We start from the raw sequence: 15,246 nt of genomic DNA on the forward strand, positions 1-15,246 counted from the left end.
GTACATCACAAGTAGGTTTGCTATTTACTGTAATACATCAATGCCCTGCCACATTCCCTCCCAAATCTGATTCATACCTTGTATCACTTGTACAGTTTTATTGTTTACAATCCAGTAGTTGAATAACTTTGACCAAGTGTCTCAAGTAGCGCCGCTCATTGATTTGTCTTGAAATACTTGTTTTCACTGCTTGTCACAGCGTGGCTATTTCTAGGGGCCATCTACTCCACAGTTAAAAGACTGCAGTCAATTCTTACGTGATCAAAGTCCCAGCTGACAGCTGCTTGTGTACATGATGTTGATTCAGCTGTGTGATACCATTGTGGCCTTCATAACTGTTTATTTGAGCGGCAATTGTCACCCAGTCCTTATCGTGCAGTCTGAAGAAGTCTATTGTTCCATTATGTTCCTCACGCAAAAAGAGCCACACAGTTGTGCGTGCACACACACACACACACACACACACACACACACACACACACTTGGACATGCCCTGCAAACAATAGCGTCAAAGTCAAAAGTCAGCGACTTGGTGAAGTGTTACTGATCTGTTGACGCGGTGCCAGATACCATTAATTGTCCCCCCTTAGTTTTACGTAATCGTGTAACTTCACTCAGGCCATTAAGTAACTTTAAAGCGCTTTATAGTCACATCTATAAGAGGAAGCACATTCTGCACAGCCGTAAAACTGTGCAAAATTTTTTTTGTTTGTCCCACATCACTTTCTAAAAGGTGTAGGGCTGGAGCTATCAAATATTTGTTTAATTTTATTATTCTACTGATAGGATTATACCATCGATTAATCGAGATATAGGATAATTTTATTTTTATTTTTGTTGCACGTCACTTTAGAATAGACACACCTACTGAAAAACCCGGCGCAAGCAGACAAGCATGTGTAAGTTCTATGAGGTTTTGCACTTGCTGCACGCCTGTAAGACCATCCCGCTGTGCATTTTTATTTAATTTGTGTTGTTTTTTCCACCTAACTCAAGTTGCCTAAAAATTTAAAGCCCTTTTTTTTTTTCGTTTTTTTTTTTTTGTTTGTTTTTAAGTTAGACAAAAACAAAAAATGGGTTGGTTAACAGTAACAGTATTACTCTGTGAAATATTCATTCAAGATAACTTTAGCATTAGAAAATGAAAATAAATGTTCAAACTGACGTAAAAAAGTAAATGTGTGAGCGTCAAAGTGAGAGTCCACCAGGGGCATGCTCACTTTGTATTTCTTTTAATTCTTTTTATCTGGCCGTAATGGTTGCAGTTGTTTTGTTCAAGCGGTTACGGTACATTTGCCAGGAAACTGCCCCTTGTCTCCAGATGCAAAATAAACCACTTTAATGTAATCATTCACACTAAAAAATAAAAGGCTCATCAGTTTTGAAATGGACATTTTATTTTTGTAACTGTTCGGGATAATTATCCACGGCCATTAAAAATTCCCAGAGGGTTGAAAACACTTAAAGCTGTGTGGAAAAAAACACCACGGTCGCCTTGATGACTGCGACGGTTGCCGGTCACGCTTTGTGCTTTTTGACGACGTGTTGTTGTTGCTGTGTTTCTCATCTACAGGCAACGGCTTCACCAACCCCAGGGGATCCCCGGGCCTCCTCAGTGCACACAGTGGCAACGGCCTGGGTAAAGTCATGCCCACCAAGTCTCCGCCGCCCCCCGGAGGGAACATGGGAATGGGAGGCCGCAAGCCAGACCTGAGGGTTGTCATCCCTCCATCTAGCAAAGGGATGTTGCCCCCACTTGTGAGTAGATCGACTTTTAATATGCACCACATGGACAAAGGTATTGGGCAATTACAGCTACAGGCATTGACAAATGGTAGACAAGTCCTTAGACTTCCTACCAGTTTGACGGTGTGTCTGTGAAGTTCTTCCACCCTACGGGCATACATGTTGGGACAGACCAATGCTTTCCCCTAAAATTGGAAGCAAAACATTCAGACTCAGCATTGAAGTGCTAAGCACATACAGTATGATCTCCACTCTTCTTCATTGTTGTTTTTCGTGTGTCTTTGATGCATTCAGTATGGCATGGATTTCCACCGTTTCTGCACTCTGGTAGCTGGGGTCTTGTACGATCCCTATTTGATCATTTAATTGATTAGCCGGTGTGTCGCACCCTTTTTTTGGTTTGAATTAGATTTTCAGTGCTTTGTGAGCTTCTATTAGTGGTGTTTTTGTCTGAAAAATCCCCACCGAGACAGTTTGCTGCTCGAGTACAGTAAAGTTCAATCAGTTATTCACATAAACACGAGGCTTCATCTAATCATGCTCATGGAGATGTAGAGTACCTTGACCACATGGAACACCTGGGGCTACATTAGACTCGCTTTTTCTGGATTTATACTTCAGATCCAAGTACACAATATATACCCCATTTAATGCCTGTATCCGATGCTTTTGAATGTCTGTTTCCATGTACAGTTCAAGTGGCACATATCCCACATGGCTGCGCTTACATTCACAGGACACATTGAACAACCTGCATGCGCAGATGCCCAAATAGCAAGTAGTAAATGTTTCAACAAGCAGCAAAACCGGGCAATGACAACATGGATGTGAACAATAATACACAAATAATACAAATACAGTGGAACCTCGGTTTTCGTGATTAATCCGTGAATGTCTGAAACCTAATCGTATGAAAACCAAATGTAATGTAAATCCAATTGATCCATTCCAGAGACACAAAAATATTAACAAAAATGCTTTATAGAGAATAACTATAGCTTTTTTATATAGAAAACAGTGTAAGATAAATACAATTGACTAATGAAGTGGAGAAATTAACTTCTAACTTCACTTTTTACATTTATTGAAGACTTGATTGCATATGGAAAATAACAAGGAAGGGGGAGAAGCAATTGCTATGGGTTCTTTCTTGAATTCTATCATCTTTCTCGCCTTTATCAAATGGCTCACACTCAAAACTCTCTGTCGTATTGTATCAAAAGGGGTCCAACAGACGGCAAAGGGGTATTCCACAATGAAAACTTTTATTAACAACTGAGGGTAATAAACAACCCTCCCGGTCTGCTTGGCAAGGCACGGGCAAGTTGGCGCAACACTGGCATAACATATCGTGTCAAAGGTATGGCCTTCAAAACAAAAAGCACGGCAGTATAACAACACAGTTTCACCACACTTTCTATGGCCCTTTTATTTTGAATTTGTGACTTTTGATAGAATGTGTTACCCGATGTTGCCAGCGTGGAAGCTTGCATCGTGCAATACGCTTTTCCATCAGCTGAACCCTTATTACACAATTTAAGAAATGCGTCAGATGAACGTGCGGGATGATGCTCCCTCAACGAGAAACAAAGGCAGACTGAGTCACGATTTTTTTTGTATGAGAACCGAGTGGATGTACGCAAACTGGGACAAAGTTTCGACAAAGAAACTTGTTGAAAACTAGGGCATACGAAAACCGAGGTTCTACTGTATTAAACGTTACGATAGTGTTTAGATGGGCTGGGTTGACTCTTCCACCTATTGATATAAATTAGGGTAACCTCCACATTACTCCATTGGCCACTGTTGGCAATTATTTAGCTTATTTAATGATAGACACGCCTTTAATTTAGCATATTTAGACTGCATTTGATTTAGCTTTTACTCTAGTTTAGATTATTTTTCGCGGGTGTTTTTAATGTGTTTACTTGTGTTGTTTGGACAGATGTGGGTGTGTGTATGTCACTAATTTCACTGACATACGCATTGGTGATGTATATTTGATCTGTCAGTCAGATTGGCAGATGTGGGATACATAGCAGATTTTTACCCACATTTGGAAGAGGCCTGACTTTGATGTGAAGATTTCCAATTACATTTGTTGATTTGCTGGTTGTAAGAAATTCACTTTAGCATGGAGCTACAGTGTTCCTGACTGGAGTGAGTCAGGTTGTGTTTTAAGAAGCAGGCTAGTGGGTTGTGTCTGAGCCTTTCAGATGGTTGGCGGCTGTGGCAGGTCTACAGACAGCCTGTCATTACACCGTAATAGTATTAAATTAATCACATCTCGGAATGACAGTGTGTAGATGAAGACTTAATCAGGGGGCAAGGGTGTGAGCCAGATAATATCTTGTCGCCCTTGTCGCGTCTTACTCACGCTATTGATTGAGTGTGGGTATTAAGGCAGCCCTGGCCTGGTCAAAGGAAAAATGGGGTAGTTACAGTACAGTGTAAGTAGAAGTACCAACCATATTTACTCAAATAGTGGTCTGTTTGTGTTTGCACTTGGGGTGCAACGGTACTGCTAACCCACAGCACAACTTTTTAAAATTCAAAATGTATTTTAACAAAATTATCTCATTTTGTTTGTCAGCAAAAAATTTTTTTTTTTTTGCAAAGTTTCAGTATCACTGGTGTACTGAATAATTAAACACTTTTATTTCAAGGTAAAAGTTCTTAAACTCAACACTTTCAAATGGTAAACTACCTCTTAAAACTTGACTGCTCTGCTTGGGTGGTATACTGTATGTGACATACATCGATCCGCAAACCAACATATTTGAGTAATTTTTTGGTGATGAAATGCTGCATCCACAAGTGAAAATACAGTCTACACTTTTACTGTCCTAATACTGCCATTTTGCACACACTTTTTTTAGATTCAATGTTCAACTTAGAGTATCTCTGCCCGTGGTTGTCATGCTAACAAAAGTTGTACTCTGCATTGGCCTACAATAGAGGGGGAGTTTAGCCAAACTGAAAACAGACGGGGAAAAGTGCGTCTTGATTCTTAATCCTTGGGGTATTTTGATGAAAGTATTCAGACACAACACGTTTATTAAAACCACGGCCAATATCTGAGTATCTCCAGTATTGTACACTGTATAAAGCATCGCAGTGAAATATAGCTGGAATGCATTCTGTGCTGTCTTTTTGCAATCTGCGCTGCTGTTTGTCTTCTTTGTTGCGGGCCTCCAAACAACCTTTGCAACTCTACACCCTCACAAGCCGCCATTCACACTCCATTGTTGTGGCCACACGTGTGAAGTAAAGACGTATCACATCTGGCACTTTTTGCAGCGTCGCAACAGACAAAATTACTGCATCAGCCCTTATATAAACTGGTGTGTTATCTTCAGCTTTGTATCTCTTCTCCATTGTCGAGAGCAGTCAGAGGAAGAAGAAATGGATTTGGTGAGTTTTGCCTGGGTAGTCGGCTCACTTGGAGGCGTATAGTGCTCAGACTGGAGATGTATTTTTAAGCTGGGTATAGTCACACATTTTTACCATCTTAACCGATTTTTTTTTAATGTGAGCAACCCCACACATAGGGTTGGGCATCGTTTGAATTTGAGCGATTCTGATTCAGGTTCCTTTGTTCGATTCCGGTTCCAAACGATTCTGAATTCCGATTCTTTTAGGGGGCTGGGTCAAAAAGGTTTGCATGGTTTAAATAAAGGGTGTCCAAATTATGAACATCCATTTTCCTAGCAGGCTGCAGCATAGACTAAAATGAACATTTGACTCGAGGTTCTTTATATCCAGTATCAATACAGTATCAAAACCTATGAAATAAAAGGCAATGTGTGTAGAACCAACCCAATTGACTTAATATTCATTAATTGTTTCAGTGAAAAGTTAAATATAGAAGTTAAAATAGTTATTTTAACTGTTTTAACTATATTATTTTATTGTTTCAGTCACGGCACGGTGGCCGACTGGTTAGAGCGTCAGCCTCACAGTTCTGAGGAGCGGGGTTCAATCCCCGGTCCCGCCTGTGTGCAGTTTGCATGTTCTCCTCGTACCTGCGTGGGTTTTCTCCGGGCACTCCGGTTTCCTCCCACATCCCAAAAAACATGCATTAATTGGAGACTCTAAATTGCCCGTAGGCATGACTGTGAGTGCGAATGGTTGTTTGTTTGTATGTGCCCTGCGATTGGCTGGCAACCAGTTCAGGGTGTACCCCGCCTCCTGCCCGATGACAGCTGGGATAGGCTCCAGCACGCCCGCGACCCTAGTGAGGAGAAGCGGCTCAGAAAATGGATGGATGGATGGATGTTTCAGTCACGGCGGCACGGTGGTCGACTTGTTAGAGCGTCTGCCTCACAGTTCTGAAGACCGGGGTTCAATCCCCGGCCCCGCCTGTGTGGAGTTTGCATGTTCTCCCCGTGCCTGTGTGGGTTTTCACCGGGCGCTCCGGTTTCCTCCCACATCCCAAAAACATGCGTGGTAGGTTAATTGACAACTCTAAATTGCCCGTAGGTGTGAATGTGAGTGTGAATGGTTGTTTGTTTATATGTGCCCTGCAATTGGCTGGCAACCAGTTCAGGGTGTACCCCGCCTCCTGCCCGATGATAGCTGGGATAGGCTCCACCACGCCCGCGACCCTAGTAAGGAGAAGCGGCTCAGAAAATGGATGGATGGATGTTTCAGTCACCTAGTTGACTGAGTGTTGACTTCACTTTAACTAACTTTTAACAATGCTATATAGCTGCCCCAGTATTCTATTTCATCACGTAAAATGGTTTAAAAAAAAAATGTTTTTTTGTATGTGTGCAAGTTTTAACTTGACTTCTTGTTTTAAGCTTGTAGCCTTTTATTTTGAAGGGTACACACCGGAACTCAGCATTTTGGCATGAAAAGTAACTTCACACGGCACCGGTGATTTATTTTTAATGGATGGAACCAAATGCTGTAAAACGCTGATTCCTTTCCCTACCCACCGATGAGGCACAAGGTTAGTGTTTGTGAGACGTTTATGTGAATTCTGTTCCAATTCATTGTGATGTAAAGTTGCTACGGTGAAGTTTTAGCCAATGTTAAGCTTTTTTTTTTTTTTTTTTTTTTTTTTTTTTGTCATCGCCGCTTACCTTCGTTTAAGGACTAAAATAAATGCTAAAAACCATCAGTGCAAAAGTGCACGCAAACCGTTTACCTTGTTAGCTGTCTCAATGTTGGCATAGACATATTTTATTGTTTCACTCACCCAGTTGGCTGAGACTTGACTTCACTGAAGCTGCGCGCGGTGTAGGCTGAGGTTCGGAGCGCGTCAGACGCTACACATTGGGAAAAACTACTTTGCACAATATAATCTTATTCCAAGTGTTGCACTGAGGCGACTGGTCATTCATTTTAACAAAGTTAAGACACACTTTTGTTCGCCACCGCAGCCGTTGGGCACAAGCACGTCATCGTTCCCGTTCTTCTTCGTTGGTTTACGCCGCTTCTTTGTTGCTTTTCGCCACTTCTTCGTTGCTTTTCGCCACTTCTTCTTCACGGATAGAGGACTAGGAATCGAAACTGGGAACCGAATTTTTTTATTTGAACAGTTCCGGGAGAACCGGAACGTTAATCCCGGTTCCAATCGGTTTTCGATGCCCAACCCTACCCACACCTGACCTGGAAAAATATCAGTGTGTTCTCTGTCTTGTCTTATAGTAGGGGGCCTTGCTAACTTTGATCATAAGGGAGGAAAAAGTGAAAATTCAGCCCAATTGTCAATAGGCGTGTACCCTGCTGAAGGACTTGTGATTGTAAACATTGAACCAATTTAACATTTACGATAGTTTGCCCCAAATAGCATGGAGGAAAAATCCCTCTTAATATACCCCACAACACAGGATATTTGCTCAAGGTAATCTTTCAGAGACATCTGACAATCAGGCCTTTGTTGATTTTGATCGTAAATGGTGAAAATGCTCACATTCCTCCTGATTGTCGGTATGTGTGTAACCTGCTTAAGAAGTGCCTGCATTATTATTGTGTTGTGAAAAAGAAGCCATTTTGCCACTGCATGTTTCTGCTTTTTGGGTTGTGAAAATTGCCTCAGCCTGTTCAGTTGGCTCCACTCCACGCCCGGAGTGTGAAGGGCTGTTGGGTGCCTGTGTGCGTGTTTTTACTTGTGTAGCATTTTCAGAACATCACACAATGATTTTTATTTTTATGTTTTTTTCAGGAAGATTAAGTGACCTCATCTACAATGAGGTCATTGTGTCAGATACTGTACATGTTGAAGTCATCTGGCCTCAGAGTGCTGGAACAATGCGAGGAAGCCGTCAGCATGATGATGATGATGATGCTATGGCAGTTGCACAAGTTTGTTACATTACATTGGCCATCAAGTCAGCCATTGATTGTTGCCGCATGGCCGCAATATGCCATGTTGTTTGGTGTGGATTGCACGACGCGGCATTAAAATACACCCAAAGTTGCATATTATACGACTCCATGCCACTAAATTCATCAGAGTCCCTTAGGTATTGCACTTCAATGCATGAAATTTTAACCAAAAAGTTCATTGACTTGTGCAGTTTGTGTTGGCTCAAGTTAGCGCCTTACCATGGCAAAACCAGAGGTCAACAGCACCACCGTGTGGTCGCAGATAATTGTACATCCATTGAGACAATAGAGCGGCGGGAACTTCAGTTCTTGCACGTTCACTCTGATAGTTCTTAGATTTACCTTTATTTGACTCGTGTTTTAGTGGCTTTAAAACTTAAATAAAGACAAATTCATTGAGTGTTTTTGACATACTTGGCAAATAAAGATTATTCTAAAAAAATATCAAATCAATTACTCACTGATAATTTTATGCAAAACATAATTGCAACATTGGTGGTTTGTTTTGTCAGGCAGCGTTTCGTGTTTTCATTTTATTTGTTTACAGTTTCCCTTTAGGTACCAAATCAATAAAATAATATTATTATTACTACTACTTTTATTAGATAATAACACATGCCAAACTGATTTTAAATCACACATTCAGCAATGAAAACATAGTCGCTTTAGAGCAACGCATGCATGTGAACTACGACTACTACTACTACAACTACAGCTGTGCCTTTACTACTGTATTTGTTTTTGTGTTTTTCTCACTGCAGAACACCCAAAGGATAAGCAGCTCCCAGTCCACCCAGCCACTGGCTACTCCAGTGGTATCTGTCACCACACCCAGCTTACCTCCACAAGGACTGGTCTACTCTGGCATGCCCACCTCCTACAACCCTGCTGGTAAGCCTGGTATTGCTGGGTTAGGGTCACACATTGACTTTGTTTCATGGATGGTCTTTTGTTGTTGTCAAGATTGAGAGTTTTTTTACTTGTATTTGTTGATTTTGCAGAGTATTCCCTGAGTAGTGCAGAGCTCTCCTCCCTGCAGGGCTTCAGCTCTCCCGGGCTGTCGCTGGGCTCCGTGTCAGCATGGCAACAGCATCAACTGGGCCAAGCAGCGCTTAATTCTTTGGTGTGAGTAACACTCTACCCAACAAAGAGGGCACGCTCTCCAGATGGTACAAAGCAAAACAACACCAGCATTTTAGACTTTTTTTTGGGGCATATTTATTACCCAAAATTGGATTAAGTCTCAAAGTGTATTAGCACTGGGCATTCAGATTTAGAAGTCTGTCTGTTTTTTTGTTTTCCACCCTTTCATTAATAATTAAGGAGGTCTGACTGTTTTCTTGTTTTCCATCCTTTCATTAATACTTAAGGAGGTCCTTTAACCCTCTTGTTACATTTCGGCTTTGGGATGCCTCAAATTTTTGTGTCAGTGCTTAATGTATGCATGATAAGTCATGAATAAAATAAAATTATTCATTTGAAAAAACAATTAAGAATATGTAGAGTTAAAATGGGAAAATAAGAAAAATATGATCATTTTTAAAAATATATTTACATTTTTGTGGGGAATTTAAAAAAAGTGGTTAATATGACCTGCAACATAAAAAACAGTGTTAGATATCCAGCCTCATTTGTCTCCCCTCCCAAAAGTACACTTTAACAGAGTCTGCCTGTTTTAACCAGCAATATATACAAACCCCAATACCATTAAAATTGGGCGATTGTGTAAAATGTAAATAAAAAATAAATAACAAAATTACAAATCCTTTTCAACCTATATTCAATTGAATACACTATAAAGGCAAGATATTTCATGTTCAAACTGATACATTTTATTGATTGTTTTGTTTGTTTGTGCTTGCAACTATTCACTCATACCTGTGACACATTCCAAAAAAAAAAAAAGCTGGGAGAGGGGCATGTCTACCACTGTGTTACATTACTTTTCCTTTTAACAAGACTCAATAAGCGTTTGGGAACTGATAACACGAATTTTTGACGCTTTGTAGGTGTAATTATTTCCCATTCTTGCTTGATGTGCAACTTCAGTTGCTCAACAGTCCGATGTCTCTGTTGTCATATTTTGCGCTTAATAATGCGGCACCCAATTTCAATGGGGAGAGGTCTGGACTGCTGGCAGGCCAGTCTCATACTTACAATCTTTTACTATGAAGCCACGCTGTTGTCACACGTGCAAAATATGGCATGTCATTGTCTTCCCTGAAAAAGACGTTTGGATGGCAGCATATGTTGCTCCAAAACGTGGATGTACCCTTCAGCATGAATGGTGCCTTCGCAGATGTCCAAGTTACCCATGCCATGGGCACTAACACACACCATACCATCACAGATGCTGGCTTTTGAAGTTTGCGCTGATAACAATCACGATGGTCCTTATCCCCTTTGGCCTGGACATGACGTCCATGATTTCCAAAAACAATTTGAAATGTGGTCTCGTCAGACCACAGTACACTTTTCCACTTTGCGTCAGTCCATATCAGCTGAGCTTTGGCCCAGAGAAGCTGGTGGCGTTTCTGGGTGTTGTTGATATACGGCTTTCACAGTGCATGGTAATAGGGCTGCACAATATTTAGTTTGAGCATTGTCATTGCGATGTGTGTGTACACAGTAGTCACATCGCAGGGTCCGCTGTGATGTTGGTGTACTGTAATATACAGTCAATCAACTGTAATATTAAAAGTGACCAGCAGAAACCTGTTTGGACATGCTCAAAAGATTAAAAGATTGTACCGTACACCTGCTGCATTTCCTATTTCGCTCTTCAGAATGAAACTAGGCAGGCACGCGGCAGCTGTTTGAGTGCGTGCGGTGCGTTCAGGGCCACTGCGTAAATGGGAGTGAATGTGTTCTTTTGTAATGCAGTCCATAATTGTAAAAATTGATTGCAAGGAAAAATATTATTTGTATCAGAATGCTTTAGTTAAAACACTGTATAATCACACTGATAATATGGAATTTATTTTGTTTTGGAAAATAGGAAGAGATAAATTAATCAGCTCCAGCATACCCGTGACCCTAATGAGGATAAACGGTGTAGAAAATGGATGGATGGATGGAATAGATAAATTATTTTGTCAATATAGTCAGCCAGAGCTGCGAGAAATGCAAAGCAAACAACACATTTGTCCCCATATTTTTGAGATTGTTGGGTGAAAAATGCACCTGGCTACTAGAGTAGAGTGGACTGAATGGGTGGCAACAATGGGGAAATGAAATGGCAGTAGTTTGAGAGTAATAGCCCGTTGGCAACATATTGGAAAACAAAACAAAAAAACTATGAACCAGTTCGTTTTGGACCGGTGAACTAAATTTTGAACTAGTTTGCGTAGATTGATGCTGCATTATTTCACATCTTAATCTATATCGCAGGTTTTAAAAAATAAATAAATAAATAAATCACAATTTCATCTTTTTCCAGTATCGGGCAGCTCTACATGGTAGAGCTTTAACTTACATTTATAGATGTAGCGGCAAACTATGTTAACTGGCAATGGTTTTCTGAAGCATTCCGGAGCCCATGTGACAATATTCTTTACACAATGATGCCGGTTTTTATTGCAGTGCCGCCTGAGTGATCGAAGGTCTTGGGCATTCAATGTTGGTTTTCGCCCTTGCCACTTACGTGCAGAGATTTGTCCAGATTCTCTGACTCTTTTGACAATATTATGAACCGTAGATGATGAAATCCCTAAATTCCTTGCAAATGTAGGTTGAGAAACGTTGTTCTTAAACTGTTAAGACTATTTGCTCATGCAGTTGTTCACAATATGGCAAACCTCGACCCATCCTTGCTTGTGACCCACTGAGCCTTTCGGGGACGCTCCTTTTATACCCAGTCATGACACTCACATGTTTGCAATCAACCCATTCAACTGTGGAATATTCCAAACAGTTTTTTTTGTTTTTTTTAGCATTTGTCAAAATGGTTCAAATCCCCCACATATAATGAATAGAGTGGGAACTTAAGTGCCGCTACTTGTAAGTTTTTCTTACTTGTAAGTACACTGTGGTGGAAATAAGTCTTTAAAAGTCCACTTTTTCATGTTTCTCACATGTTGTATTTGTCCCCTCCCAGCAGCGGCGGAGGGCACCTACCTCAGGGCTCCAACCTCTCCATCAGCACGAGCCAGAGCATCAACATTAAGTCGGAGCCCATCTCACCACCGCGAGAGCGCGTCACCTCCTCCGGCTTCCCGCCCCAGCAGCAGCAGCACGGTCCCGGCCGACAACAGGAGGGCCTGGGACGCTCGCCCGCCGACAGCCTCAGCTCCTCCTGCAGCTCCTACGACGGCAGCGACCGCGAGGACCATCGGGCGGACTTCCACTCGCCCCTCAGCCTGGGCAGAGCCCCTCCGGCCGGCGACAGGGAAAGTCCCTCTGTCAAGCGCCTGCGCATGGATGCGTGGGTGACATAGAGCGGCGGTGTGTGTGGAGCAGGCAAGAGCAAAGGGTCCTTCTCGCTAATGATATCTTTATTCAACAACCCCCCGGTTTAGTTTGTAAATGAAGCGCAGGTACTGACTGTCAGACAGGAACAGTGAGGCGTTCAGAGACAAACATGTTACACTAGATTGTTTGTAGTCATCTGACAATTATATTATGTCGTTGCTGTTTTGCTGTATTGCTCACAAACAGAGAGCAGGCTGAGGGCCACCGTTTTTAGAATCATGCTGTAAACACTCACACTCCTATACACAAAGATATGTCAAGAGGCCTCTAATTTATTGACGTGGAGTGAAGGGAGAATTTCAAATGAAGGAATCCATTGCAAAAATGGTGTAGTGTTCATGTTGCTGTTAAAGGGGACATATTATGGGAAATTGACTTTTTAATTGCTTGAACAGTAGTCCCCACACTATTCGCAGAGGATAGGACACAAGCCCTGAACAAACGTGAATAATGGACACTCCTCCCAAAATGTTTTCATTAATCGACACTATTAATAGTTTAAAATATAAATATACCACAAATTATGATCCAAAAACCTTTAGTGTCATTTCAAGCAGATCTTTCAACATTGCCCTTAAAAAGAAAGGCTAAACCAAGCTCCCTCAGTCAAGCTATACAATACTTATTTGGCACCAATTCTTATTTAAACACTGGGCTTCTTTGGAAAGTCAGATCTCCTAACCTGTATTCCACCTTTCCTTTACCTTTGTGGAAAAGGTCATCGGGTCATGGCGAGACGTAAAGATGCTTCTTTTTGAACATAGGAAAGAACAGCACTGTTTAAAATGAATTTGACTGCTCTTTTCTTAACCAATGTTGTGTGATGGCAAGTATTGCTGATGTAAGTCTCTAGCGTGAAACTAGTATTTTCCAAAGATGGACTGCAAATAGCGCTTCTTCGATCCATGCATGCGTATTATATTTTTTTTTCAATCAGGTTGTCACCAGTAGTGAGAATCACATAGAGGCTGAAGTTATGTTCATGTGGAAATTCACTGCCCCCAGTAGTCTTTCTTAAATGTGAAATTGGCATTTATTTTCTAGTGTCCTGAATCTTGGACTACGAAATGTCTAATGTAAACATTGTTAGGAATTGTTTAGTAGCATAAGGGTAACTTACTTGCAATTTAATGCTTCTTCTCCATAGGTCTTTTCTTTTGCTTCTGTACATTTGAGCATCTTCACGTAGAATCGGTAAACTTCATTGGTGCCCTTTGGCTTAAATATTGCTGCCATGAAGGATTATGGGTAGCATCATTTTCATAAGTGGTTGATCAGGATTAATCTGTGATGGTTAAAGGTTGCATCGAGGAACCAAAGGAAAAGAAAGTTCCTAAGTAAAAAAAAAACAGAATTCAAAGAGGCTTGCAGCTTTGGCGGCATCTTGTGGCATTTCACAAAGAGCACAAAAAATTTCAGTAAATAGCTGGGGAGTGATTTCACAGGAAAAAACAAAACAAAACAAAACATGAATAGGTGAATTTGCCAATAGTGAACCACGAATAGGCTGGGGATTGCTATATACAAATCGTGTGAAATGACAAAACCAAGTAAATGTTTAGTGAGCTGCCAACTTGCCAAATTGTGTCTGCAAGCAAGCCATTCTGATTTTGCCTAATTGTGACATCCCAAGCAGGCTAATTTACATAACACAGCCCGAGTTTCTCACCCAAGACTTGGCAGCCAAAATGGGTGAATCGCCGCCATTTTCAAGCGACAGTCAGACCACACAGAAACTATCATGTCAAAGCCAAAAGCTAAGCAGAGCTGCAATGTTCTTCAATGCACAAATTGTCCACTGTAGCTTCTGATAAGCAGCAAATAGTTGGATGTTCGGTGAAGTTGTCGCCTTGTAACCGAAGTGTAATCTAGCAGTCTTTATGGGGAGGCTTTTTACAGACTCTGGGCTCAACAAGTAGCCACTCCCTAAAGCGGTTCTCTTTTTGACACACCCCGCAGTAGAGGGGGGGGCGGGATGAGCAGTGGGTCATTTGCACTAGACTGGACCGCTCCCTCGAATCAGACTGAAAAGAGGGTCTCAAGTGTGGTGTAATTCTTCATTCTTGGGGTGAACAAAAATGCGTACTATGTCTCCTTTAAAGTTAAAAGTATGAAATAGGGAAGTACTGTAAGTGTGCAATGAAGTTCAACCTGCCCAATCTTCATCAGTAATACAAGCCATCAGTAATACTCTTCTTTTGCAAACACTCAGATTTGTTTGCCGCGTCATCTCCAACTTAAAGCCATTCTTTTCTATTCACAATTGTTGAGCCAAAACCTTTGGCTTCGTTTTGTAAATAGCCACTTTAATAAAGTCTTTTGCGGGAGTGTGCACTACTATCAAGGAGAAGAAAAGCTATATATTTTTGTGGATGAGCACCAAATTTAATGCAGTGTACTACACTTTAAAAGGAGAACACTTGCTGGTCTGTATTTGAATTTGGATCTTTTAGTAGCCAATGAGCTTTTACTTTGTCATAAATATACTGCTGTCATGTCATCCACACATCGACTTTTCATCTAACGCAGTGTTTCTCTTATTGGCCTAAGTCACGCATTTTACTTTAGGAAAATCAGACAGACCACCAAACCAATATGTCCCAAAAGTATATACACCGAAATAAGGATGCGTTTGTCTCAATTTACTCACAGATTTACTAACTCTGCGCCTGTCAGGTTGAACGCAAAGCT

The 15,246-nt window shown here is 41.2% G+C and overlaps 1 protein-coding gene across 9 annotated transcripts in view; it reads left to right on the forward strand.

Moving 5' to 3' along the window:
* mef2aa (myocyte enhancer factor 2aa) overlaps window positions 1-13,940 on the forward strand; it is a 116,209-nt gene extending 102,269 nt beyond the window's left edge. For 6 of the 9 annotated variants that reach the window (XM_061678279.1, XM_061678280.1, XM_061678277.1 and 3 more), the window contains 4 exons: window positions 1,574-1,758; window positions 8,847-8,976; window positions 9,087-9,210; window positions 12,182-13,940. In XM_061678279.1, coding sequence (XP_061534263.1) covers window positions 1,574-1,758; window positions 8,847-8,976; window positions 9,087-9,210; window positions 12,182-12,521 — 779 coding nt within the window. In that variant the 3' untranslated portion in view covers window positions 12,522-13,940. The remainder of the gene's footprint in view (window positions 1-1,573; window positions 1,759-8,846; window positions 8,977-9,086; window positions 9,211-12,181) is intronic. The other 3 variants (XM_061678281.1, XM_061678286.1, XM_061678285.1) reach the window with 1 other exon arrangement.
* The last annotated feature ends 1,306 nt before the right edge of the window (window positions 13,941-15,246 follow it).

Source organism: Phycodurus eques, chromosome 5, assembly GCF_024500275.1.
Source record: "Phycodurus eques isolate BA_2022a chromosome 5, UOR_Pequ_1.1, whole genome shotgun sequence".
NCBI classification, from domain to species: domain Eukaryota; kingdom Metazoa; phylum Chordata; class Actinopteri; order Syngnathiformes; family Syngnathidae; genus Phycodurus; species Phycodurus eques.